This window comes from Phascolarctos cinereus, unplaced genomic scaffold (genome assembly GCF_003287225.1).
Source record: "Phascolarctos cinereus isolate Bilbo 61053 unplaced genomic scaffold, phaCin_HiC Scaffold_4;HRSCAF=312, whole genome shotgun sequence".
Classification (NCBI taxonomy): Eukaryota; Metazoa; Chordata; class Mammalia; order Diprotodontia; family Phascolarctidae; genus Phascolarctos; species Phascolarctos cinereus.
In genome coordinates, this window is record NW_027555847.1 from 21,478,476 (window position 1) to 21,505,159 (window position 26,684).

The following is a 26,684-nucleotide window of genomic DNA, read 5'->3' on the forward strand; positions in this document are numbered from 1 at the left end:
CAAAACTCAACAGAAGGGGAAAAGAAATGATAGCGATTCAACTTCCATAGTTCTTTCTTTGGATGTGGATAGCATTTTCTATCACGAGGCCTCTGGAGATGTCTTAGATCCTTGTAATGCAGAGAAGGATTCAGTTTGACAATATTAGTCATCACACAATGTGGCCGCCCCTTCCACTTTAAAAGCTCCTCCTTACATGCCTCTTTTATAGGAGATAATTTTCTGCATTCTTCCTGTCCCTTCCCCCTTCTCCGATGGCACCCTCATTCTTTCCTATCCATTTGTTTTTACATCATCCCAACATAATCCACTCACTCCCACACCTGCTTTCTGTGTTGCCAAATAGCCTCTGGTCCTGTGTCTGGTGCTAGCACAAGGCCTCCCTGTAATCTCTTTCTGACCAGTTGCCAGGTCCCTTTGTCATTTCTGGCTTGAGAGCTCCAGAAGCTCCTGCCGCTTCTGTCTCTACCACCTTGTCCCATCACTGCTGTTTCATGCACATGGGCTAGAGGCCAGCCTCCACCCCTGTGTCTCCCTGTCAGACCTGCTGTGTTATCTTGAGCTAGAAGAATGTCTCACACTGACCTGTTGTTGGCTCTGCCGCTCCAGAATTCTATTTGGAGGCATTATCTTAAAGTTGTTTAGAGGGGAGTGTTAAGAAGGCTCAGCTGAGAGTGCTTTCTCTACTCTGCCATCTTGCCTCCACTCCCAGAAGTCATCAGTAAACCTTTATAAGTACCTACTGTGTGCCGGACACTGTGCTTAATATTGGGGATGCAAAGTGAAGGGAAAGGTATTTCCTGCCCTCAAGGAGCTTCCAATCGAATGGGGGTAGACTATAAGCAAACAATTATATACAAAGCAAACTATAAACAGGCTAAATAGGAAATAATTAACAGGAGGAAGTCACTGAAATTAAAAGGGGTTGGAGAAGGCTTTCTGCAGAAGATGGGGTTTATTTTGGACTTAAAGGAAGCCAGGAATGTCAGTAGTTGGAGAGGATTCCAGGTTTAGGGGACACCCTGAGAGAATTCCCAGAGCTAAAAGATACGTGAAATGCTTACTATGTGCAGGTACGTGTAAACTGTGTTTGTATATGATTCATCTTCCTGTAGAAGGTAGCCCTTTAGGAGCCCCACTCCTTTTGTAAATCTTTGTGTCCTTGGCAGTAGCAAAGTGCCTCTTATGTATTGGTGAACACTCGTCCTTAATACAGGTTTGTTACGTTGAATTAAAAATGCCTCTGGTGATTTTTAGGAGATAATGTTGAAAAACTGGGCAGACAATTTGAGGGTCATCAACACATTAACTAGAATACATACGTTGATGTAAATATATATACTTTTTACATACACACATACACCTACATACATACATGCATAGTCAACAGAAAGAATAAAGCATTTTGCAAGCGTTGAGTAATCTCAGTGAGGGATTTTGCCTGTTTCTGGCAAGGATCAGCTTCTTCCTCAGCATTGACTTGAACATCAGCCCAGCAGACATCTCTGAAGATACTCAACTGTTGATAACATTTTGTAGACTATTTTTAAAATTAATTAATTTCTTTTTAGTTTTCAATAGTCACTTCCATAAGCTTTTGAATTTTAAATTTTCTCTGCTTCCCTCCGCAAGGCAGCGTGCAATCTGATATAGGCTATACATTCCTATTAAACATATTTTCACGTTAGTCATGTTGTAAAGAAGAATTAGAACCAATAAGAGGAACCACAAGAAGGAAGAAACAAAACACAACAAAAGAAAAAATACAAGAGCAAATAGTATGCTTCGATTTGCATTCAAACTCCATACTTCTTTCTCTGGATGTGAATAGAATTTTCCATCATGAGAGTTTTGGAGGTGTCTTAGATCCTTGCATTGCTGAGAAGAGCTAAGTCTACCAAAGTTAGTCATCAAACAATGCTGTTATTGTGCAACATTCTCCTGGTTCTGCTTGTTTCACTTAGTGGAAGTCTATACAAGTCTTTCTAGGTTTTTCTGAAATCTGCCTGCTTATCATTTCTCTCTCTCTTTTAGTTTTTTTTTGGCCAGGCAGTGGGGTTAAGTGACTTGCCCAGGGTCACACAGCTAGTAAGTGTCAAGTGTGTGAGGCTCAATTTGAACTCAGGTCCTCGTGACTTCAGGGTCAGTGCTCTATCCACTGCACCACCTCACTGCCCCTCCCCCCTCATTTCTTATGGCACAGTAGTATTCCATTACATTCGTGTGCCATGACTTGTTCAGCCATTCCCCACTTGATGGGCATCCCCTCAGTTTCCAGTTCTTTGCCATCTCAGAAAGAGCTGCTATAAATATTTTTGCATATATAGTCCTTAGACTATTTTTCTTAAGCAGCTTTGTGTCTGTAACATACCAGGCTCTTGTTGCCACCGTTTATAAGTAGCCTTGCCTGCTCCTCTTGATACAGCCTTGTCTAATAGTTAGAGGGATGGACTTGGAGTCAGGAAGAAAGACGTTAAAGTCCCCTCTTAAATGCTTAACAGCTCTGTGACCCTGGGCCTCAGATGACCTTCCAGCTCTAACTCAATGTACTTATTGATCATTCAGGAAAGTTTTGTAGGAAATCATGTCACTATCTGCCTTTCTATTATGAACTTGAATTCCTCCACTTACTAAAATAGGACCCGTCTCTCTTTAGGTAGGACTTCTTGTCCTCTCACTCCTCTGAAGGTGATCTTTTTCTTTCACCATCTTCATTTCTTTTTTTCTTTCTACATCTTTCCTCTTGAAAACTTTGGACCCCACCTGTGGCTTCAGCAATTTTCTCATTAGGGCTAGGCTTCTAATTTTCTTTCTGTAATTCAGACCTCTTTCCCAAACTAAGTGCTCTCTTTTCTAGCAGTGATTCCTTCAATTTATGCACCTGCATAGGCCTTCAGGACCTCAAACCCAACGCTTCTGAGGAGCAGCTCATCATTTCTTTGAGTCATTCAGACTCACAGTCTTAGAGTGTCTCTGATAAGTGATCAACTTCTTATACTAAAATGTCAGATTCTTAGATTTTTTAAGTCCCCAGTAGAGAAATGAATTAAATATTTGCTGCATTCTTGAAATACAGTTTTTGCCATTGTAAGGTATTTTCTCATATCTTCATATTATGGACATTTTGCATACCCAATTCAGTACATACGTGTGCAATTCAAAAGTGTACCTTTAAAATAGAGGTGCAAGGGGCAGCTAGGTGGCGCAGTGGATAGAGCACCGGCCCTGAAGTCAGGAGGACTTGAGTTCAGATGTGGCCTCAGACACATAACACTCACAGCACCTGTGTGACTCTGGGCAAGTCACTTAACCCCAGTTGTCTAACCAAAAAAAAAAAAAGTGGAATAGAGGTGCAGTATGGATGGTGGATAGAGAGAGCCAGCATCTGAGTCAAGAAGACTTGTGTTCCCATCTCATTTCTGATCCATATTGGCTCTGTGACCCTGGGCAAATTGTTGTAGCTTTTGGGGGCCTCTGGATGAGACATGGAACCTTTCTGTGCCCTAGGCAGCTCTCTGAAACTAGAAGCTGTAGGACGTGTGATGATCTCCATTGGTGGAAGGGTTTACCTCCGCCAGTGAAATCACAGGCCCAAATTCAACAAGTGCCCACTAAACTCAAGCCACTGTGCCAGGCCCCACCCCTGCCTCCAAGGGAGTGGGAGGGGGACATGCTGGACATAAACTGAGTACATACAAGATATTTTGATTAAGAAGGGAGCACCTAACAACCAGGGGGATGCTTAAAGCCATCCCTGAGCCCTGAAGGAAGCTCAGGATTCTGAGAGGGCCTCCTCTTAGGAAGACGGAGGGGAAGTATTTCAGGTATTTGGGACAATCTTTGCTTCAAGGCAGCAGATGGAGTTGCAGATTTCAGGTTTCAGAAAGCATAACAACAAAAATGAGTTTCGAATGTTAGACTGGAGCCAGACTGATGGCGTTGAAATGGCAGGAAGAGAAGCAGTAGGGTGTAACTAAAGGTTGTTGAACAGAGAAGTGACTTGGCATAGGAAGATGTGTGGAGCAGCTCTGTAGAAGATGGATGTGAGGTGGCTAGTGCAGCACTCAGGTAGGAGGTGTTGAAGGCCTGAACTAGCATGGTGGTCGTGTGAGAGAAGAGAAGGGGACAGATGGGGAGGAGAAATCTGAGAGACGTGGCAACAGATTAAAGGGTCTGAGTGGTGAGAGAGAAGAATGCTCAGATTGTAGTCCTGAATGAGTGGAAGTAAGGGGCTGTACTGTACCTCGACGGAAACCACAATGTTTGGAGAAAGGGTGGGAGAAGACAAATTTTGTGTATGTTGTATTCTTCTTTGAAAGAAATCATCATAACATTCCAAATAGGTCCAGAATTTGAAAAGTCATTCCTTCTTTGTCTTTCTTTGTCCAGTACATATGTGTACAAATAAGGCAACGCAGAAATTTCTGGTGAAATAATTTTGGTCATATAAGAAAGAATTAATGCCTTTTAAGAGAAGCTGATGTATAAAAATCTGCTCTTAAAAGTAATGAAGAGGTTGTGGTTTCCTTTACAAATAAAAAGGGCAGAAATATGCTTAATAAAAATCTTTTGAAGAGCCATCTTCCCTTATAAATCCTTTTAACTTGGACAATTATGGCTTTTGTTCAGCTCCCTGAGCACAGCTGTATTGGAGAAAATGGGACAAGTGTGACTCTTAACTTGTTGGCACTGAACTTTTTCACTTGAGACCTTTTTTGGAAATATTCTTTCATTAACATAATGCCTTTAATTTATTCTTAAGCTCTTTAAAAAGCAGCTGTGAAAAAAAGGTGTCCTGTTAGTTACCTCCCTGGAAACTTTTGATTTAGTGAAAACCCAGTGAAGAGAAAAAAGAAGAGAATATTTCAAAATGTTTTGCCTCCTGTGTTTTAAATAAGAGTGTGATTGCTTGGTCGTTGTCTAAATTGTTCTGCCAGCTACAAGTTTTTGTTTGAGCTTGGTAATAAGTATGAGTAATATTATCAGCTTTAAATTTGGTCATGGAATGTGAACTGCATAGCTGTGGACAGAAAGGCTCGCTCAATTTGAGCTCGGATGGTAACATTTATTTTCTTTGGCAGACAAGCTCATAGACGAGGGACATCTAACCAAAGGGGTCGAAGAAACAAAGCTTTCGAAAGGTGAGCTTTTTGGTGTTTTAGTTTTACTTCATTTTTGAGTTCCTTGAATAGTAAAATTATTGTATGTATTCTGAAGTTCTTGTACTGTCTTAACCCATTGTTGGTTTCACACAGGTTATTAACGTCACATGAGCCAATGAAAGCATTAAATCATGTTCCTGCACCAGTTGACGTTAGGATAATCTTGCTTTGAAGTCTAGTTATTTCTTTTTCTGTAAAAATGTGTGTACATACCTTATTAACTAATTGTTTTAAAAGTAATTTGTTATATTTGCATTAGCCAATAAGGTCTAGAATTTTTTTTTGTTTGAACTCACGAAATTTTATCAGCTTTTGTCTGGTTATGAGTTTCCTCTTCAGCTCAGAGCCTTCATTTTTAGCCCATGACTATAAAGTCCTTCAGCTCTTTGAGCCCAAATCATAATGCAATTAACTGTATTATCTGCTAACAAAAAGAGAAAAAATTGTCATAACTTAAGATCATGTTTTTAAAATGTTGCTTTATTTGAAAATATGCTAATGATGTCTTAGGGGATAAATACCTAGAAGCTGATTTTTATTTCAAACATGGGTCCTTTCATTTCCTTAACTTGTATAAGCAAGCAATGCCATATTTGGGAAAAGAATGCATATGGCCCTTGTACTTAACATCATGCTGGCATACAAGGCTTGGGTTTCAGAATAGTGAACTATTTTTAGCATATATGGTAGTTTATTTTCTCTTCATGGGTAATGAGAACAGATTTTAAAATAGCTTTTACTTCATCTTCTTAAAAGCTATTGAAATTAAATTTGTTTGAAAGCCTGACACTTTAAAAGGGAAGGACAAACCTTATTGATTGTCTTCAGGAAAAATATGCTGCTGCTTAATGTTTTAGGGTGACAGTTGCATGGAGTGGCTTAAAGTATGCTTTGGGCTCATTACTGAAAACAGCACAGCCTTAAGAATGAAGGCTTATTAAAAACTTGTAGAAATTCTTACCAGCTTTCAGACTTTGACTAACATGGTTCAATAGCATGCTCAGATGAATCTAATAGAAAGTAAAACTGAAAACCTGAAGTAAAGTGTTATTGGGCTAGAAACTCTCACCGGCAACCCTGCTATGTCTAATTTTCTTATAGACCTTGAACCTGTAAGTCTGTGCTGATCTGTGTGGTAGAATTGGCATGTTGGGCATTCCTTTCTAGTTTAAAAGAATTTGAGCATATATACAAAAGTCAAGCCAAGTCAACAGGCATGTGGCAGGCATTGTGTTAAGCATTGGGGATACAAAGAAAGACAAAAACAGTCCCGGCTGCCAAAAGGCTCATAGTCTAATGGGGGAAACAACACACTATTAAAAGGTTACCCCCCCCAAATTTCAAGAAGGTTCTGCAGAATGCCAGAAGTTGCTTAATATTCAGATCCCCAAATTGACAACAGGTAAATATAAATCATGTGTATGCCCACTTGTACTTTATAGATTCTTTTATTCTTGAGAATGATGAGTCTCACAGTATTGCAAGGTAACATGTAGCCAGGATTTTGGGTTTGTCTCCTGGTATCTTTGTTTTCAGTGTACTCATGTGATGGGATATCCAGTGCTGTAATTGTCCCTATTTAGAAGTCAGTTTAATTCAGCAAACTTTTATTATTTGCCAGTCACAAAGTCTTTGAGGTTATGAGTTGTTGTTTTTCTTCCCATCTCTGTGATTCTAAGACCCCGGCTTTTACTGTACAAACCTTGTTGTTCTGGCTTTCCACCCCATCCCCTACTGCCTGCTTCCTTATTCTTGTTGCCTTCAACCTTTCCTCTCACATGTCCATTCCAGATTTATGCAGGGGTTCCACTGTGCTCCCTGGGATGGTTATTCCAAGCTTGTTTTCATCTTAAACTTCCTCCTTTTCCACTCCCTTCATCTTCTGGCTCTCCTTGAGGCACCCTCCTGCTGACAAGGCATCCCTGGCCACCCTTTCCTGCATTAGCTGTACTCATATCCCTGACTCAGTGGTCATAAGAAGAGTTAGTATTCTCCTTGCTCCCCACTGCCACTTCCAGACCTTCCTCCACCACTATCGCTCAGTAGCCTCTCTTTCTTTGAGTCCATTCATTCCAGCTTTATCACCCAGTCAGTTACCTGCTGACTCCCATGACAGGATCCTTCCTTCCTCAGTGAATCCATTGTCTGACCCACGGTCTTTTTCTCTACCCCAACTCCTGCCCTCGCACTGGGAGATTTCAACACATGTGCCACTTTGCCCGTTTCAACCCTGTCTTCCTAGTTCCTCAGACTTCTCAGATTTCCTGACCCACACGTCCACTCTTCCCTAAGCTACTCGCAAATATATGGACGTGCCTTTGATCTTGACATCACTCACACGTGTTCCCCTCCCATGTTTGTGAACTCCAAAATCCCATTATTTGACCGTAATATTTTTACATTCCATCATTCCTTTTCACCTAAAATGCCTAACCCTCTTCTTCCTCCTCACTGTGTCTCTCCTAGGCCCTTACCTGTGCACTGCTGCACACTTCTCCTTTCCTAACTTAAAGCTTTGGTGAACCAGTTGCATCTACACTCTGTCTCTTGCCACCTTATCCTCCTGCCATGCTTTAGCCTTGGGTTACTCCCCCCACCCACTGCCTGCACTATTGCTGCAGCCTTCTGGGAGTGTTCTCTGTGTTGGGTCTCTCCTCGCTCCTCCCTGTCTTTCATTCAGCCTCTGGAGGGATCTTCCTAAAGTCCACCCTAGACCATATCACCTTTTTCTTTCTTTTCTTTCGTTTTTTTAATTTTTTGGTGAGGCAGTCAGGGTTAAGTGACTTGTTTGGGGTCACATAGCCAGTGTTAAGTGACTGAGGCTGGATTTGGACTCTCATCCTCCTGACTCCAGAGCCGATGCTCTATCTACTTCACCACCAAGCTGCCCCCATATCACCTTTCTACTCAGTAGACTTTGGGGGCTTCCTCTTACTGCCAGATTCAGATAAACAACCATCAGTTTGGCATTAGAAGCGCTTTATAACTTGCCACCTTCCTCTTTTTCCAAGCTTACTACACTTCTTCTCAGTCTGTTCTGTGATGCTTTGACACCTGCTTTCTTGCTGCTCTAGCACAGCTCTGCCTCTCTTGTCTTGGTGCCTTTTGACGGTTGGCCCCCACCTGCAGTGCTCTCCCTCCTCGCTGTTGACTGATTTCCCTGGCTTCCTTTGCAGCTCAGCTGCCCTAGTTGCTGCCCCAGCTATGGGTTCTTCCTGGTGTGATTGCTTGCCGTCTATGTTGTCTGTGTCCTGTCTATGCATAGTCATTTGTGTGGGGTCCTGACCCCACTAAATTATAAGCCCTTTGATGGAAAAGACCTTATTTTTGCCTTTTGTCATATCCATATCCCCTGTTCCTGGCACGGTGCCTCATATAGTATCTTGCATGTAATAACTACTTAGAAAAAATGTTAGTTGAATTGAATTTGGTGACTTAACACTTGAAATTCCATTAATTGACCTTCCATGCAAATTGGCCCTTGTCTTTTTTTTTTTTTAAGTGAGGCAGTCGGGGTTAAGTGACTTGCCCAGAGTCACACAGCTAGGAAGTATTATGTGTCTGAGGCTGGATTTGAACTCAGGTCCTCCTGACTCCAGGGCCGGTGCTCTATCCACTGCACCACCTAGCTGCCCCTCTCGTCATTTTCATACGTGTTACAGATGCCTTTTGTCTTTGCCTTACAGTCATTCCCATCTTGCACATTGATCTCCTCTTTGTGACAAAAAAAGTTAAAAAAGGAAACCCAGCCTAGGGCCCATGCCTAGCCCTGTCTGCTTGGCCCTCACAGTCCTCCAGTGACGAGGTGTGCTTTGTTACTTTTCTCCTGATGCCGTTAGTGATCTTCTCTTCATAATGCCACAGTCACCGTGTGTCTCTTGTTCGTTTGGTCCTTAGTACAAAATAATACACAGGGATGTTGATGTGCCGTAGTTTTTCAACCATTCCCCAGTCTGTGAACGCTTGCTTTGGATCAGACTCTTTGCTGCCACTGAGTGCTACCATGACCATGTTGATGTACAGGAGACCTTTGTGCCCTGTGCCCCAATGCTATAATGCTTTATATCTAAAAGTATGGACCCATTAGTCACTTTTCTTATGTAATTCTTCATTTAAATCCAGAGTAGTCAGACCACTTCTCAGCTAGTCCTTATGCCTGTCTTCCCATAGCCCTCCAACATTGACTAGAATGAGGTGAAACCTCCATGTTTGATTTGTTTTATTAGTGTATGCAGAATGAATGCACCATAAAGAGGGAGCTCACTCAAAGCTATGGAGATCTGGAAAGGCTTGGTGTAGAAGATCCAGCTGTGTTTTGAACGGGAGAGTGAGTGAGTGAGGCAGAAATGAGGCAGAGAGACGGGAAGTGGAGTAACACAGGTCTCAGAGTAGAAAGAAGGCCAGTTTGGCTGTACCATGTGCTAGAGGGAGGAGAAGGTAAGGCAGAGCTAGACTGAGGAATAGATTGGGTTCAGATATAGTATTTTATCCTCATGCTAACTCTGGAAAGTAAGTGCTGTTCTTTGCCTATTGTACAGATGAAGACATTGAGGCTGAGAGAGGAAGGAAAATTTATCCAGGGTTGCCCAGTGAGTAAATGTCTGAGGAAGAATTTCAGCTGCAGTCTTCCTGACTCCAGATCCAGTGCGTTATGCCGCCTAACGTTCTAAGAGAAAGGGACATCCCGTTCAAAATGAGAACAGAATGATTAAACTGTCTGGGGGTCAGTTTCTGAAGCACGCTCACCCCCTGCGTGGATTAAAGTTACAAAATTCTTCTTAAGTTAAACCATTCAAATGGCTGGAGAGCTGGTCAGTCCTTTCGGATGAGCTGTTGCCAATGTAACAAGGCTGGTCAGGCAGCACTGCCTTCTTTAACTGAGAGATTTCAGTAAGACTTCATTTTGTGCAAAATCTGTCAGACCCACGAAGCTAAATCTTCATAGAACAAAGCATTGAAAACAAAATTCATTGCCAGTAACCTCTGCAAAACTGCTAAGCCCGCAGTTAGTGAAGCTTTCGTGTATTTTTTTCTCTGAAGGATGTAAATTTGGGAAGAAGGCATCTCTGCTACATAATGCCTTTAACTTGATTGAGTCAGTCAGAGTGGTCCTTGGAAAATGGAAGTGTGGGAGTCATTTCTGTTTCCTCGTATTTTTAGAACTTTCACTTGAGAAACTGCATAGAACTAGCCCCCAGCCCAGCTAGAGAATCCGTAATCATGACTTTCACATGACAAAGTTTATACAGTTACTATCTCCTTTTATGAGCTTCTACTGAGAATGTGAATTACAGTGATGTTTTCCTGAGGTTTTTTTTAAGTGCTGCTAATTTGTGCAGTTCTTAACTATGAGTTGACTTTAAAAGGAAAGTGTTCTGAACTTGTTTTCATTTTTTCAGTTTGTAAATACGTAGTACCAAGGCATTTTCAACCTTCTGGCTTTTGCTTTTTATTCATTCGAGTCAGGGCTTTTCACCCATGTTGTTCTGCAAATTTGGCTCTTTTGTTGTGTTGGTTTTCCGATTGCTTTAGCAAAGTGAGCTTTACATGGCATTTCACTTGGCAAGGGGACAGCTTTGCGCACAAGCCCCAGCTCTGTGGGCTCCAGCTCGGAGCTGCAGCGTGTTTAATATTAGCAGTGACGTTCCATTTCGGAACAGGGCTGCGAAAGAAGGGGACCCAGAAGCCTCTACTAATTTAATGAGTTCTCTAGATAGCAGATGACTTGAAGGACTGGGGGCATAGAATAAGTTTTACCTAAATGGTTTGATGTTAGTAGGTTTTTCCTTTTTTTTCCTTTTTCTTTTTCTTTTGCTTGTTGGCAGAGAATCAAGCAAAAGAAAAGGAGTCTGATCTGTCCGATACTCTCAGCCCGAGTAAGGAAAAGAGCAGCGACGACACCACAGGTGAGTGTTGACGTCGTGTGTACACGTGTGCTTCTTCATTAAGGGCTTTTAAGGTCGCATGACAGATGTCTGGAGAATTGAAATGTGTTTCATGTTAGAGCTGTGTAGTTCCATGAGACGTGTCATGCTTTATTGAAACAAGTCGTTCCCTATGTAAGATTTTGGGTCCTTTCCAGCTCTTTAAAAGAGAATGTGTGTGTATACGTGTCGCTTGGTGATTGTTCTTGGTCAGGTGTTTTAATATTGTCAGGTCGGCTGCTGTCGTTGTGGATGCTGTTATCAGTAATCATTTTCTTCCACAGATGCCCAAATGGATGACCAAGATCTGAACGAACCTCTTGCTAAAGTCTCTCTGCTAAAAGGTAACTTGAATTTTTTCCCTAGCGTTTTAAAATGTGGCTTCAGGCGATTCACTTTACAAACAAAATAGGCAGAGTTTTTGTGTTAGTTTTTAACTATTTGTCAAAATGTTGCAGTAAGGTTAAGCAAAATAGTGAGGGCTTTGATTGAAAACAGCATCTCAGCTCCATGTTGAAAATTAAATATTTAACTGTCAAATGATATGCTTGGGAAAGAACAGGGAGGCATAGTCTGCTTCCAGTGAAAACGGGGAGAAGAGAAAGGCAGTTCAGTTGCTCTGCTTCCTCTCAGGCGCTTGCTGGTTCTGGTGCTCACGCTCTGCTCTCGGGAGTAATCCCAAACCTTGGAAGCTTCTGTTCCACCAAGCCTCAGGTTTTCAGACTCTGTTAGTAGAGGGTAGAACCTTGTCTCAGGCCCACCTTCTCTCCCACCTTAGACAACAACAACAACAACAACAATAACCACAATCACCCCCCTCTCTGGGCCCTCAGAGCATCTCCCCCTTCGTCGCCCCCATCAATGTGTCTGAGCCGCCGGCTTGTTTCTTTTGTGGAGGGTTCACTACAGTTCTTTAATGTCTGAGAAATGAATGCAGCTGTATGTTGTCTGTTTGTCCTAGAATTAATTGGATATGGCTTTTGGATGGGTTGTTTGAATGTTATTTTTAGATAGTGTGTTAGAAAATTACCTTTTGTTCTCTTAAAAGTATTGCTGTCTTACATATTCCCCATAAGTTCCTACTTCTTATATATTTTGGAGAAAGAACTTGAGAGCACTTGTCATTCATTAGTGGGTCTCTTTCCATTGTGGTCTCTCTTACGACCTTTTCTTTTATTTTGCCAAAGGCAGAATAAAAATACCTTTTAGTACCTTGAGAGCCAGTAGGAGCTAAAGCGGTGACTTAGAATGTGCCATTCGTTGGTGGACTTAAGGCGTAGGCAGCCTGAGATGCAAGAGTAAAGAAAAGGAAAAGGATGTAGGAGAGTGAGTGAGGAAGGGCAAGTGAAGGGAGACCGCCGGAAGTGGGAGTAATAGAGGGAGACCCTGCTTGATTACCTCAGGGGAAGCCCTGGAGCAGTTTCCTCATACCTGTTTTAAGCCAAGGTTAAATCCAGGGGAGATGAAAAGGAAAGCCTTGCCCTTGTATAGAACTGTCTCCTTTTGCTGATGAAATATCACCTTTGTCAGCAGTTAGGGAAGTCTTTTGTAGCTTAATTTTTCACAACACTTTTTTTGAGTTAGTTGCTGACTGGTTGCAAAGAAAAATGGCAAAATTAGAAGCAGGTGTATGCCAGAAAACAACTGCCTTCCGGAAATGATCAGTATAACTGTGATCCATGGCAGTGGGGTTTTGTTTTTGTTTTTCTTATATAAATTGTAGGAAATTATGTATTTGCTTTTTTTAAAATTTTGGACATCTAGAAGACTGATTATACTTTGTACCCTGTTTTTGTAATTAGCTTCAATAGCTGGCTGCATTTTTCTCTTAAGGTAAAATTCTGATTAATTAGGCCAAAATATTAGTTTTAAGAGATCATAGCTATAGAAAGGAGTTATATTGATATGGTTTCTTTTGTGCCTTCCTCAGTAGACTCATATCTAGTTTTCTTCCTTTTTTTATGAGCACCCATGTTTTATTTTATTGCTGTGATTTTAATGATTAAAAAAGAAATTTTAAAGTTAATGAATATGTGCTCCCAGGTTGGAATAAAATACTTGTGGCAATCATTTTTTCCAAATGTGGGCCCATTTTCCCTTCAATGAGACCTGTGAAAAAGGGAAACAAAACAAAAGAAAGATTGAAATGTAACTGTGAATTTTTGCTCAAAATTTATTTTCTCGGGACAAAATATTTTGAATCATTCATGTGTCCTCAGTGCTTGAATCCAATGCCTTCCTCATAGAGCTTCGCTACAGTATCCATGGTTTGTTAAAACTGTCTATAAATGGTAGCTGTTAGGTTATTTTGGTGGGAAAATGTAGATATTTGTGATGGCATTGGCCTCTTGGGGAAGCTTTTGTGAATCCTAATTTTAGCTGCTCCTCCACTAGGCACTTTTAACAAAAATGATAGTACATCTGTATCCACCTTTCTCATCTAGGGAGTCTTTCTTCTGTACTCCCTGACCCCTGACCATACTCCTTGCTCTTCCCAGTAACATCTCTACCTTTGAGGCTCATTCCAGCTGTTTATATTACGTGGTCTACCTCTCTATTGCAGGCATCTGCCAGCCTCTGGATCATCACTCCTCTTGTATTTTCCCTCTTCTTAATATTTCTTATATCATTTCCCCTTTTCTTAAATTTCCTTTTCTATTTCGATTATTTTATTTTATTCAAATACTTATTGTTATCTTATATAATCATTGATTTCTGTTTGTTTGGTTCTCATTTTCAAGGAATTCATTACCTAGGTAAAGTTTTCTACTTTCTCTTCTAAACTACTTATCCTCCTTCTAGTTCTTTCCTCCAGAGCTTTTATTCTACTTTTTAACCTCTTTAAATCTTTGTGGTTCAGAACACAGAATCCTCAGGGCCCTTATATCTCAGGACACAGTGCCAGAGACCTTGGAGGGCTTGGGTGCCGGGCTCATTCTGACTACTACCACATCAGACTGGTTGCTGCCATTCCTCTGGGCATCCAAAGTCTCCCCTGGAGATGGAAGGAGTAGGCTTTCTGGCCTCTTGGGACTTTCCCAGTGCCAGGGGCCTCTCCTCTTGCAGCCTTTGGACACAGGGTCCTGTAGTCTTCACAGATCTCTGGTCTCTTTGGAAAGCTCCAGCTTGTTTGCCTACCCCAGTGTTTCCTTTGCTATTGCCCACAGGTTTTTGGCTGACTAGTGTCACAGTTCTAAGACAGAAGAAATCCCTGACTGTAGCTCCTCACTGAATTTTTTTTGCTCATTATTCAGTCTAATGCATATTTCAGGTTTTTGCTGGCACAAGTGAAAACTGGGCAGTCCATCTCTCTGTGTTCTCATGGAACTGAGTACCTGCTCACAGTATTTTTTGGGACTCCTCTACATGTATGTGTCAGTATCCTCAAGATCACCCCACTTTCCAGGTGATCTTGAACATCTCCACTCTACCTCAGCCTCTCACAGGGATCTCATGGTCACTCATAACTTTGCAGCCTCCGTGAACTCTGGACTGGCTCTTTCATATTAGAGCCTCCAGTCGTTGCACAGATCTTTACTGAGCAGTGGCTGTGGATGCTGCCCAGTCCTGGACACTCACTCTCTGCTCTCTGTCTTTATCATGTCCTCTGGCCCCTCTAACCCTGTCTCTTCTGGCTTCTCTTGCTTCATTTCATGGTCTTCCTTTGTGATTGTTCAGTGCAGCTGTACGCTGTCGTTCACCTTGAAATGCCTCAGCCCCTTTGCTCATCACTGATCGCCTTGCCAAACCCCAAACCTGGCCTCTTGCCCCTTCTTTGCTTCTTCTCTAATGAAGCCAGACGCTGCTTGGGAAAGTCCCATCACCAGATCTGCAACCTCATTATTGTGGGCACGACCTTCAGCAGTGCCTGCAGGTCACGGCCTTTTAATAGTGCACATTTGGGTCTGTGCCACAGGTTTCAGGAAGAATGATCTAGGTTGCTGGCCTCTGTTCATGTGTCTCAAGTATCATTTCTGCTGTTAGATTAAAAGACGGAAAGTGTCATCTCTGTGTGAGCTTCTAACCAGGTCTGTGATTCTCAGTTTAAAAGGTGGAATGAGGCTAAAAAGGCCTAGAATATCTAACTTGTTATGTTCACAAAGAAGAGAATCAGTTTTTCTCTTGTTATAATTTCTTATTTTTAAAAGTATAATCTCAATTACGTGAACTGTTGACATTATGTCATGTGTACACTAGCCTAAAAAAATGTCTCTTAGTTCTCATCTTGATTGAATATAGAATGCCTTGGGAAATGCAACTTGACTATTTTTATATTTCTTTTGACTATATTTAGAGTGTTATTTTTAATTTTCTCCTGTAGATGCATATAAAATAGAAGTTTGCAAGGCAGAATTCCTAGCACAGTGCCCTGTACATGATAGATGCTTAAAAAATAACAAATGATTTCTTGTGAGTGTTCAGATATAGAGTTTAATCTCCTCATAGGCCTTTTTACTTGTTGTTGTTGTTGTTCAGTCATTTTTCAGTGGTATCCAACTCTTTGTGACCCCGTTTGGGGTTTTCTTGGCAAGGATACTGGAGCCATTTGCCATTTCCTTCTTCAGCTCATTTTACAGGTGAGGAAATTGAGGCACACAAGGTTAAGTTAAGAGTCACACAGCTAGTTAACTGTCTTAGGCTGGATTGGAACTCATGAAAATGAGTCTTCCCGACACAAGGCCCAGCACTCTATCCTTTTTACCTTGAAACAGGAGTGTAGCTGACCTCTAGTTACGAATTGTAAGCAACTCAAGTTCTGTTCAGCCACCTCCTAAATATGTGCCATTGATCTTATTATGAATGAGTCAGTGACAGTGTATCATCAGTACTAGAAGAACAGAATCCATATTTATGGACATGGGTATAAAAATCAAATGGATTTGGTCTGCTGTGCAAGAGGTACTTTTACTGTTAATTTTATCTTTAATTTGACTTTCAAATACAAGATTCAAGAGAAGCATGAAAAGGTAAACAGGAAAGAGAAAGCATAAGAGCCTTATTAAAGTTGAACTATTTACATTCCTACATGGAAAGATGATGTTTATGACTCATGAGACCTTTCTCAGTATTAGGCCAGTTGGAGGAAATAGAGAGAGAAAGACAGAGGGCACAGGGTGAATTGAATATGAAGGGATGATATCTAAAAAATAAAATTAAAGGGTGAGAGAGGTTTGTACAGGGAAGGGAGAAGGAGAAAGGGAGAGGTAGAACTGTGTAAATTATCTCACATAAAAGGTAAGAAAAAGCTTTTACAGTAGGGGGGAAGAGGAGGGAGGTAAGAGGGAATGAGTGAATCTTACTCTCATTGGATTTGGCTTAAGGGGGGGATACCATACACATTCAACTGGATATGGAAATCTATCTTACCCTGTAGGAAAATAGGGAGGAAGGAGATAAGAGAGAGGAGGATGGTAGAAGGGAGGACAGAGTGGGGGAGGGGGTAATCAGAAGCAAATACTTGAGGCAGGACAAGGTCAAAGGAGAGAATAGAATAAATGGAAGGCGGGATAGGATGAAGGGAAATATAGTTAGTTTTTCACAACATGGCTGTTATGGAGTGTTTCCCATGACTACACATGTATAACTTGTATCGAGTTGCTTCTCAGTGAGTATTGATGGGGAGAGAGGGAGAGAATTTGGAACTCAAGGTTTTAAAAACGAATGTTAAAAATTGTTTTTACATGCAACTGGGAAATAAGATATACAGGCAGTGGGGTATAGAAATCGATCCTGCCCTATGGGAAAATAAAAGGGGACGGGGATAAGAGAGGGGTGGGGTGTGATAGAAGGGAGAACAGATTGGGAGAAGGGGAATTCAGAATGCACACCATTGGGGTGGGGAAAAAATTTGAAACTCAAAATCTTGTGGAAATGAATGTTGAAAACTAAAAATTAATTAATTAATTTTTAAAAAAAGTTATCTTTAAGCAGCCTTTGGTCAGAGTATTTGCTTTGCCCTTTCCGTGCTAAACCTGGGGCCCTGTGACCCTGTGTGGTGGGAGTGGAGCTAGGCCACAGCACACTAATGAGCCATTTTCCCACATCAGTATCTCATGCGTAATGAGTACTTGTCCAAGCCTAGTAGTGCGCATAAATGGGCTCGTTAGCAAATGGTGATGTTTTGACCCTTGTTCTAAGTAAACGATCTGCCAACATTTCTTGGTTTATATATGGTTGTTTGTATTGATTACATTCATTAGATCATGATGTAAATATTTTGGTTCTGGGAATTCCATTTTGTATGTGTCTTAGTTATAAGAATGTCTTTGGGCTTATAGTATTTGATAAATATCATCTGATAATTTGTTCCAAATAAAATTCTAACATATTTTGGAAAGTCTTTCACTTCAGTGATTTAACTAAAGTGGAGAACAGCATGTGTTTCCATAGCTCATTATAATTCGAGTTCGCAGATGCTTTAGGTGACTTGACATAAGTACTATACGATAAAAACCCATTATTGTTGGCCTAAAAGTGAAGTGTTAGTCTTGTCCCCAATGTCCTCAGTATTAGAGTGAAGGGCGTACTCTGTATGGGCACTGTGCTGTGAAAAAAGAGACTCTTTAGTGGTATTGTGATAGAAAATATATAATGACCAATTAGTGGTAATTAGTGTAGGCTCCTTTTAATTAAGCATGCTTCTCTAGTATTTTTAAAAATAATTTAATTCACAGAAATTCAGTATTATCCATTTTGAAGAACATATCCTTTTGTACTAATTGCAGTCAAATGTTTGAATTCCTACTGTGCGCTTTACATTGTGCCAGGCATTGTGGGACATTTCAAAGATTATATGGTCTTCACCTTCAAGAAGCTCACTGTTGGGTAGTGCTGAACAGTGAGCTCCCTTCTTAAACTCCTCCAGACAGATTTAGAAAAGGCTCTAGACCAAATTCTGATGGGGAAATCCCAAGAAAAAGGCACAGTGAATCATTTTTCCAGGTCAGGTGGGCATAGAGACAGAAGGAGGAGTCTGAGCACCAGGGCTGACTGTGGCCGGGAGTGGGAATGCCTGGAACATTGTGGTGCTGAAGGAGAGGCTGTGCCCCAGGCAGGAGGAGCTTCTAGACTCCTACAGGGCACCGTAGGGTGCAAGAACAGGTGCCTGTTGGCAGCTTTGTTGTTCACTATCCAGTTCTGGTTTACATATTCACGATGGATTGAGGGAGGGAACTACACCGAAGGTGGGATTCTGGGCTAAGGAGTGAAAAGTGGGACTTTCCAAAACATGTTAGAAGCTGGAAGATAAGTGTGAGTGTGTCATGAGCGTGGGAGGCTGAGCTTCAGCACGAGATTTTATTTGTTATAAAATATACTGTTGATTAGGTACGTAATTTGTCTGGGCCTTGGTGTCCTCCCCTGTGAAACAAGACCCTTTGCACCTTTGACACTCTGAGGCTTTCTGAAGACATCACTAGGAGGGAAGACTCGAACAGCAGTGTTAGTTGTACTTCCTCACCAGTGATGTGTATTGTCAGCTTCTGAAAATCAAATCCTGTTGGTGCTGTTTATGACTGAAGTGATGTGACAGATGTGATTTTGAGGTCTCATAGCCGTCCTGTACTGGCAACCATTCGTTCTTCTCCTTTTCTTTAGGAATTCTTTGCCTGGTTCAGCCTTCCTCTTTTAGAGGTAGACTGTAGACTTAGTAATTCATTGAGTGAGAGAGGGAAGAGTAAAAGATGAACCAGAGAGTTTCTGGCAACAGAGACTAGATGATTGATGTTACTTTGGTCAGAAATAGGGAGTCACTGGGTTTGGAGAAAGGTTGTTTGAAATGTAGGCATCTGTACGTATTCATTTCTAAGTTGGTTTAGGTTTGGTGTTTGCAAGCCTTTACTGGTAAGTGCTCCATTGTGGCATAGGCTAGCGTCCAGGTTCTTGTCTGACAAGCCTTGGCGGGGCCTGATATCAGAGAGAGGCAGCCTCATCAGTAGCCTGGTCAGGGCCTTTCATGGAGAACTTTTCTGGAGTGTTGGAGGGGCTTGCAGCTACATCAGCAGGAAGAATGTCTCTGCGGATGACCAACGCAGCATTCCAGCATTGAGGAGATTGGTAAGGGAGCTGATTAGGGAGCTGATTACTGGCTGCATGAGCAGGGCCCGTATTCTCTGACTCCCACATCTCATATAGTACAGGAAAGCTGTGGCGTAAAGACAGCTTCCAGCTCCTTGTATTGTGATGTCAGTTGGAACAAACACCGACACGCACAGCAGATGTTGTGACTTGAAGCAGCTTGTGAAAGGGATGGTTTCCAGAGTCCCTTGCCGATCTTCGATGTCCACATCGGTTGTGAGATGTTCCCGTCATGCTTCTGTGCTGCTTTGCTACAGATCTTGTTCCTGTGCGTTTTTGATTCTTAGAATCATAGATTTAAAATTCTTAGGACCCTTACGGGCCTTTGGAACACCAAGGCCTTGTGTAGCAGGAAAGTATAGACAATCCTTGTAGGAGTCATTGAGAACCATCTGACATTCCCTCATGGCTTTTGTTCATTACTCAGCACATTGTGCCAAGTAGCCGGCATCTCCTCTGACTACCTTTTTTAATTTCAAATTTTAAATGATGACTACTCTGCCCTCACCTGACTAAGTAAATAAAAAGAAATCCGTTTGGATGTCAACTGCGTCTACTCAGAAAGCCCTGAATTCAAGTTCCACCTCCAACTCAACTTTGTTGTGTGACCCTGGGCTAGTGTCCTAAAGGCAGCCTTCCCAGACTGCATTGCAAGGAGGGCCCGCCCTGCTCTGGCAGAAGGATTTCCTCATCCCGGTGACATCACAGGTCTTGTCCTGGCCCCTTTCGCCGACACTCGTTCTTCTCCACGGCTTCCACCTGGGATCTTAGGCTTTTGAACTTGGAGGACGATCATTCCAGCCCTCTTGTATTCCAGGGAGAAAGGGCCAAGCCAGGATTTGAACTGGGCCCTTCAGGTCCAGGACTTGGTTCACTCCACTCTGGTGTCTCCCTAGCAGTCACTGACTGTTTGCTTGTTTTATTTTTCCTCCTCTCTTAGTAGTGCCACCCAGAATGGTTAGGAGGAATAGAGTTTGCAGATGAAACCATTTCATGACTCAAAACTTTCTAAAACATATTACCTAGTTTAAGAAATCCGTTCAGGCAGCTGGATAATTCAGTGGATTGAATACTGGACCTGAAGAAATTAGGAAAGATCTGAGTTCAAATCCAGCCTTAGACACTGACTACCTGTGTGACTCTGGCAAGTCACTTAAATAATTATTATTATTATTATTATTGTTGTTGTTGTTGTTGTTATTAAATTTTTTCCTTTTGCCTAACTTTTGCCACTATCATATAAGCACATTCATTATTTTCTGCTATAATACAGTATCTTTTCAGGGGTTTCTGAAATATCTAAGACTGCTTAGCCCTCTTACTATTTTACATGGCTGCTTCTTCACTGCCCATCAGGCCTGCTCCCTACCTCTGCTGCCACTCCTGCCAGCCACCATGTTCGTGTAGGCATTTTTTTTTCTTCTCATACTTTATTTTTGTGATGCTTTCACTTTGACGGTACTTGGCACAAACAGCTATGACTAGCTAAAAAATGCTATCCCCTCCTCCCCCCCCCCTTCTTTTTTACCAGTCACTTACTGCTCTTTTTAGGATTCAGAGTGCTAGACATATAATAGCCAGATAATGAAGATGTTACTCTATTTTGTTGCTGTGCTATGCTAAGATATACCTAACTGGAGGTAAAAAAGAACGCACTGATAATTTACTTTTAACTTACAATTAACTCATTGTGAAGACGTACTCCAGCTAACTGCACGCCTAACAGGAAAGAGGCTGCTTCTCATTAGGAGTAGAGGTGAATGTGTTGTGCTAACTTTGGCTTTAAACCCCATGTTTTTATCAGATGAATTGCAGGGGGCCCAGTCTGAAACTGAGACAAAGCAAGACATTCAGCATCTTCACAAGGAGTTGATTGAAGCTCAAGAGCTAGCTAGAGGGAGTAAACAAAAATGCTCTGAACTTCAAGGTGAGACGGAGATGGGTTTGCCTCTGTAGTGGTCGCGTTAAGCATGAGATGAGGAAAGAAGAAGAAAGACAGTAGAAAGCCTTCTGTTTTCAGCCAGTTAAGACTTGGTCTGATGGCCTGCTGTAAGTTGCTCTAGCTGGCCCTCTAGGCCATGGCTGGGAGAGACGATGAGTGATCCCTCTCCTTCCTTACGCCTAAGTGAGCAAAACTCAGGGTCTTCAACTGGCGGTGTCCACGGCCCCTCCTCTTTTCTCATGTTCCCATCACTAACTTTGCCTTCCTGCCATTGGTTAGCACTTCATAGAAGCTTATAGAGAGATGGTGAGTAGGCCGTGGACACCGAACCTCCACATCAGCCTTCCAGGCTAGACTAAAATGTATTGCTAAAGGGGAACAAGGAAATTCTTATCATTGCTGCCTTCTCTTTCGTTAATTACTCATGTTGCGAGAGCTATATCCTTCCAGATGCCCCCCAAAAGTGCTAGATTTATAAATCCCTGTAAAATTTCTTTTAAGGGACCTTGCATATTTTTAATGGGCAAATCATAAATGAACATTGAGCAGGCAAGTCACTTGCCTCACTGTATGTCTTTTAAATGTCTGCATGTCAGTAAGTTTATAGCACTTGCTGCGTGCCCAGCACTGGGTAGATATATAAACACATATTTTTGTTGTCAGTTTTCTGAACTTAGCTCTTTCATTTATGAGAACAAAGAACAGTTCTTTTATATCCATTATAAACAGCACACATCTTTGAAACATATAGCTTAATAAACTTTAGTGCTTACTGAATCAGTCTGGCTTTCCTGGCATCCAATTCATACCAGTTCAACAACGCAGAGGACGGAGATCTGAAAAACCAGAACACAAAGTAAAAACACGAATGAGTACCCAAGAAGAGAGGTGTAGACAGAGTCTTGGGTGAGGAAAGACAGATCGTTGCAGATGAGGGGATCAGGAATGGGCTTTATGTCAGGAAGGAGCGTTGGCGCTGGTCATGACTACTTTGTTCCCGTGCTACTAAACTATTTAAACTGCTTGTCTAACAATTGAGATTGGTTACTTAACTTTGGTTTCCCACAGTCAACTGTTGAAAGGCATTTCACTTAGAAATGTTCGGCTGGTCAGCCCCAAGACTGTGTTTGTCATTTAATATGTTAAACTAGGTATACTTTTGCTTCCATTTTTAGCTCTTTTGGAAGAAGAAAGAAAAGCCTATCGACACAAGTTGAGGAGTCTGCAAAGCAAATACAGGTTCTTCAAGGTATGAAACAGTGTGTTTGAAGATGAGGGGCAGTGACAACTGATCACCATCTCTTACAGTGCTTAGTCTAACTCTGACTGTAGAGGAATGACGTGCGAATTTTGTCTCAAAAGTGAAAAACACTTCACTGAAGTATTACCAGTGTCCCTTTCGTTGTTTTTGGAGGGAGGTGGGATGTGAGAATGTATTTGAATTTTTTTGGTTTGTGTTGTTAGGTGAGTGTTTTTGCATGGTCACTCACTAAATAGGTACTATCATATTACTGGGAACCTTAAGGGCCAAACTTCACAAGGGAATCTCTCCTGTGAATGATGTTATCTGTAATGGTTCAGGATATTGTCTATAATCATGGTGAACAGCTTTGTTTTATGCCTCATTGGTTATTTGCAATTAGAACAATACTCATCAGACCAGATGAATGGAAAATACATGATACCAGACTCTTGATATGCAATTGAATGGGCATTTCATCAAGTTATTCAGTATATGAATCTCGTGAAGACACTGTAGTTGGATAGCGTTCTGGGGCCCAGAATTGAATAGGAAGAAGAAGAGAGTAGGCTAGCTTGTTTAGTAAACGTTGCAGTGTTTTTGTTGATCCTGAGCCACTACTCCTCCACAGAAATAAAAAAAGCCTACCTTTTATCCCAGATATTTTTCTCTCGGTGTTACGTAGCTGTGAATCATGAACCGTCACAGTCTCCGTGCTGTCAAGGTTATGGGTGACCCAGAGGGCAGTGACATGCGATGGAGTTTAATAGGCATCAAGATATGTGACAATTGATGCTTTAAGCATAAAATGTGAATTAAAAGACAGCAGAATACAGGAGCAGGGAATAGAGCACAGAACCAAAGATAACGGGCCAGGCGAGGGACTTCCCCGGGGCCTGTCTGTGACAGGAAGGACAAAGGAAGAACGCCAGCCTGTTAGATAGAGCTCATAGTGACACTGATGGAAGAAAACAGGCAGATATCACATGCAGTGAGAAACTACCGAGGAGTTGCCATTGGTAACATTGGAAGGCAGTCCGTATCATCGAGAGACCACTGAGCCCTTGAAGTTCTGAAATGAGAAGAGAGGTTATCTGGATTAGATACTGGGGCATTGAATAGTCATATGGGGGAGCATACTATTTTTCTGCCGGAAGAGTCAGAATTCAAAAATATCTTGACGAGCTAGAACAGTAGACTGAAGCTAAGAAGAAGAAATTGAACAGGGGTCAATATAAAGCTTTAAACTTTAGTTCATAAAAGCCACTTCAAAAGTACAAGTTGAGGTTGGTGGTAGTGGTGGAATGGATATGGCTAATTAGCAGTTCAATACATCATTACTAGTAATTAGAGAAATTAACACAGAAACAAAAAAGTTCCTGAGCCCAAAGGGCTTCCATTTTTCTTGGGAACACAGAGAGGTGCCACACACTGTAATCGAGTAAAGAATCGAGTGAAGTAAAGGGTGGCTATAAGAGGAGAGGAAGCATTAGCCATTGAGTTTCTAGGAAGGGTTCATAAAGGAGGTGGTGCCCAAGCTAAGCATGGAATGCAGAAATGGATTCTTGATCACAGAAATGTGGAAATTCTGTTCCAAGCACAGAATATAACATGTGCAAATTCATGGGTGGAGAGAGTGGAAAGGGCGTATCGGATAGAAATGCTGAAAAGGTTGGAGGAGATAGGTTGGAGCACAGATCTGGCAAGAGGTCAGTCCAAATCAGGTGGAAGAATCTGTGGTTTAATTTAGAGAGAAGGAGTCACCTTGAAGTTTTCTGATCAGGGAAGTCACTTAATCAGCTTTGTGGAAGATATATAGGAGAGAGTGATGGAGAAACTAATTAGGAAACTAGCCCTATGCCAGGTAATGACAGTGGGAGTGGCGGGAGTTTGGCAGCTGATGGATAGGGGAAGGTAAGGGGAGAGAGATCACAGGGTACTCTCAGGTTCTGAACCTTTGTGACTTAAGAGATGAGAATAAGTTTTTTAAAAAGTCAGGTAGTTTGAGGAAGGAAGAATTTGAGGACTAAGGTGATGACTTCACATCACATTTGGGCAAGTTAAGTTTAATTAGCCACACAGTATCCAGCAAGCAAAATTGCAAATATGGGATTTGGAGTTGAGGAGAAATATTAGGGCTAGACTATGGATTCGGGAGCCAGGTAAGTAGAAATAATATGAGATTGTCAAGAAAGGAGAGGTTTAGAGAAGAGAATCTCAGACCGCTTCGCATGATGTCCAAGTTTAGGGGATTGGAGATGGACGATAATTCACACCAAAGGAGTCCAGAAAAGGAGTGCGTGAAGACAGATGTAGGTGAGAGTAGTGTCTTGGAATCAGAATCACTGTCAAAAGCTGCAAGAACATCAAGGATAATGGAGAGTAAGCAAAGGCCGTGGCATGTAACAGCTATCATGTCACTGGTGACTTTCTGAGAGCAGTTTAACGCAGGGGTTCTTAGCCTGGGGTCATGAACGTTGTTTTAAAAATATTTTGACAACCTTTGGCTTAATTGGGGAAGTGATTTCAAAATGTAGATGACAAGAAGTTGAGAAATAAATTGGCAGACAGGACATAGAAGCAGGAAGTGTAAACCCTTTCTAGGGGTTTGGCTTTGAAAGGAAAGATGTAGGACAGTAGTTTAAGGAGAGGCAACACATTGCAGTGGAAAGTTATGCTGGATTTGGAGACTGAGGATTTGGGTTTAAATCTCAGTTCTCTTGCTTAACATCTGTATGGCTTTGGACAAATCATTTCTTAATATTCTTTGTAAAATAAGGGGATTAGGAAGGTCCTAGCTCTCAATGTTTGAGCTTTTGTGAAGAATGGCAAGGTCAGGTGAAGGTAGAGGGGTGTGTGTTTGTGTATAAATGACTGATTAAAGAAGAGCTTTGAGTATATTTGTAAGTTGCCAGAAAGGATCCCAGAAGATATGGAAATTGAAGATCTGAGGGAGAAAGAGAATGAATGGATAAAAAATCATTAATTATGTGCCAGGGACTGTATTAAGTACGAAGGCCTAAGTTAAAGGTAGGAAGAGTGGGGTACAAGGGCAAAATTTAGGCAAATCTGTTTTAAAAAGAAAAGTGACAAAGTCACTGCTTTCTAGAGGGAGACTACACATAGAGAAGGGTGCAGTTGCATGACCAATGGAAAGAAAGAGCCAGTGGGTTTTAAGGGTACAACAGTAGGACAAAAGCTGTTGCATCCCCTGAGTGTCATTTCCATCTGTAAAGCCATACATGCTTCTTTCTGACTTGAACCATTTGACAAACTTTGGTGATGAAAACTTTCTTCTGTGGATCTTCATTAGCTGCAGTGCCTGTCCTTAGTACGGTACCTACAGGGTTAGTCCCCCGGCCACATGGATGAGTGGCGTGAGTGGCCATATTGTTTTTAGTGTTCTAGGATCATTGGTCTCGGCAGCCTCCCAGGGAATCTGAGGAGAGGTGGTAGCCACCGTTAAGCCTCCCTCTAGTCTCTCTTGGGATTCTGCTACGCTGTCCTTTGCCTGCCCAGGTTGAAGAGGACTAATGCTTTCCATCTTTACTTCTTTGATTCCCTGCTATTCATGATCTTGTTCATTTGAGCTTATCCTTTATCAGAAATTTGAGTAACCGAAGCTTCATATAGGCCTTTGGTGTTTTCTAGGGCAGGATGGAGTCTTCCCCTGCCCTTCTCCTTTTTAAAAACCATAACCTTGGAATTAGCATGATCCTGGAAGACTAAGTGCCTTCCTGCAGTGTCTCTTGGTGAGAGAGAAAATACTGAACTCGGTAGACCGTGAAATCTGCCCCGGTCTGCCTGAGCGTATCTGCTGTATTTCATTACTGTAGCCTAAGAAAATGATAGACGATAGCCTTTTCTTTTCTAGCCCAGTTGCAGAGGTTACATACTGATATGGAGAACCTTCGGGAAGAGAAGGAAAATGAAATCACAAGCACGAAGCACGATTTGCTCAGCGCCCAAGATGAAATTCTGCTGCTTCAACAAGTAGCAGACAAGGCTGCGTCTGAGCGGGACATGGACATCGCTTCCCTGCAAGTCGAGCTTCAGAAGGTTCGGGAGGAGCTGGAGCGGTGGCGGAAGGCAGCCTCGGAGTATGAGAAGGAAATTGTCAGTCTGCAGTCCAGTTTTCAGCTCCGGTGTCAGCAGTGTGAAGACCAGCAGAAAGAGGAATCCTCAAGGTTGCAAGGTCAGTCAGCATAGTGGCCATCAGGGTGGAAGACAGTGAAGGCAGGAGCGGCCTTTCCTGTATTCAGGGGCCGTCTTTTTCCCTGTAATATCTAACCTGGTTTTTTAAGATAAGCTGTTCTTGGCTGTAAGCCTTTTCTTTTACT

At 41.9% G+C, this 26,684-nt stretch overlaps 1 protein-coding gene across 1 annotated transcript in view; it reads left to right on the forward strand.

Annotated features, from left to right (window-relative positions):
- SLMAP (sarcolemma associated protein) overlaps positions 1-26,684 on the forward strand; it is a 167,877-nt gene that overhangs the window by 122,791 nt on the left and 18,402 nt on the right. The window contains 7 exon segments of the mRNA XM_020969105.2: positions 5,082-5,141; positions 10,988-11,068; positions 11,371-11,430; positions 20,967-21,089; positions 22,280-22,309; positions 22,312-22,353; positions 26,219-26,539. Coding sequence (XP_020824764.1) covers positions 5,082-5,141; positions 10,988-11,068; positions 11,371-11,430; positions 20,967-21,089; positions 22,280-22,309; positions 22,312-22,353; positions 26,219-26,539 — 717 coding nt within the window.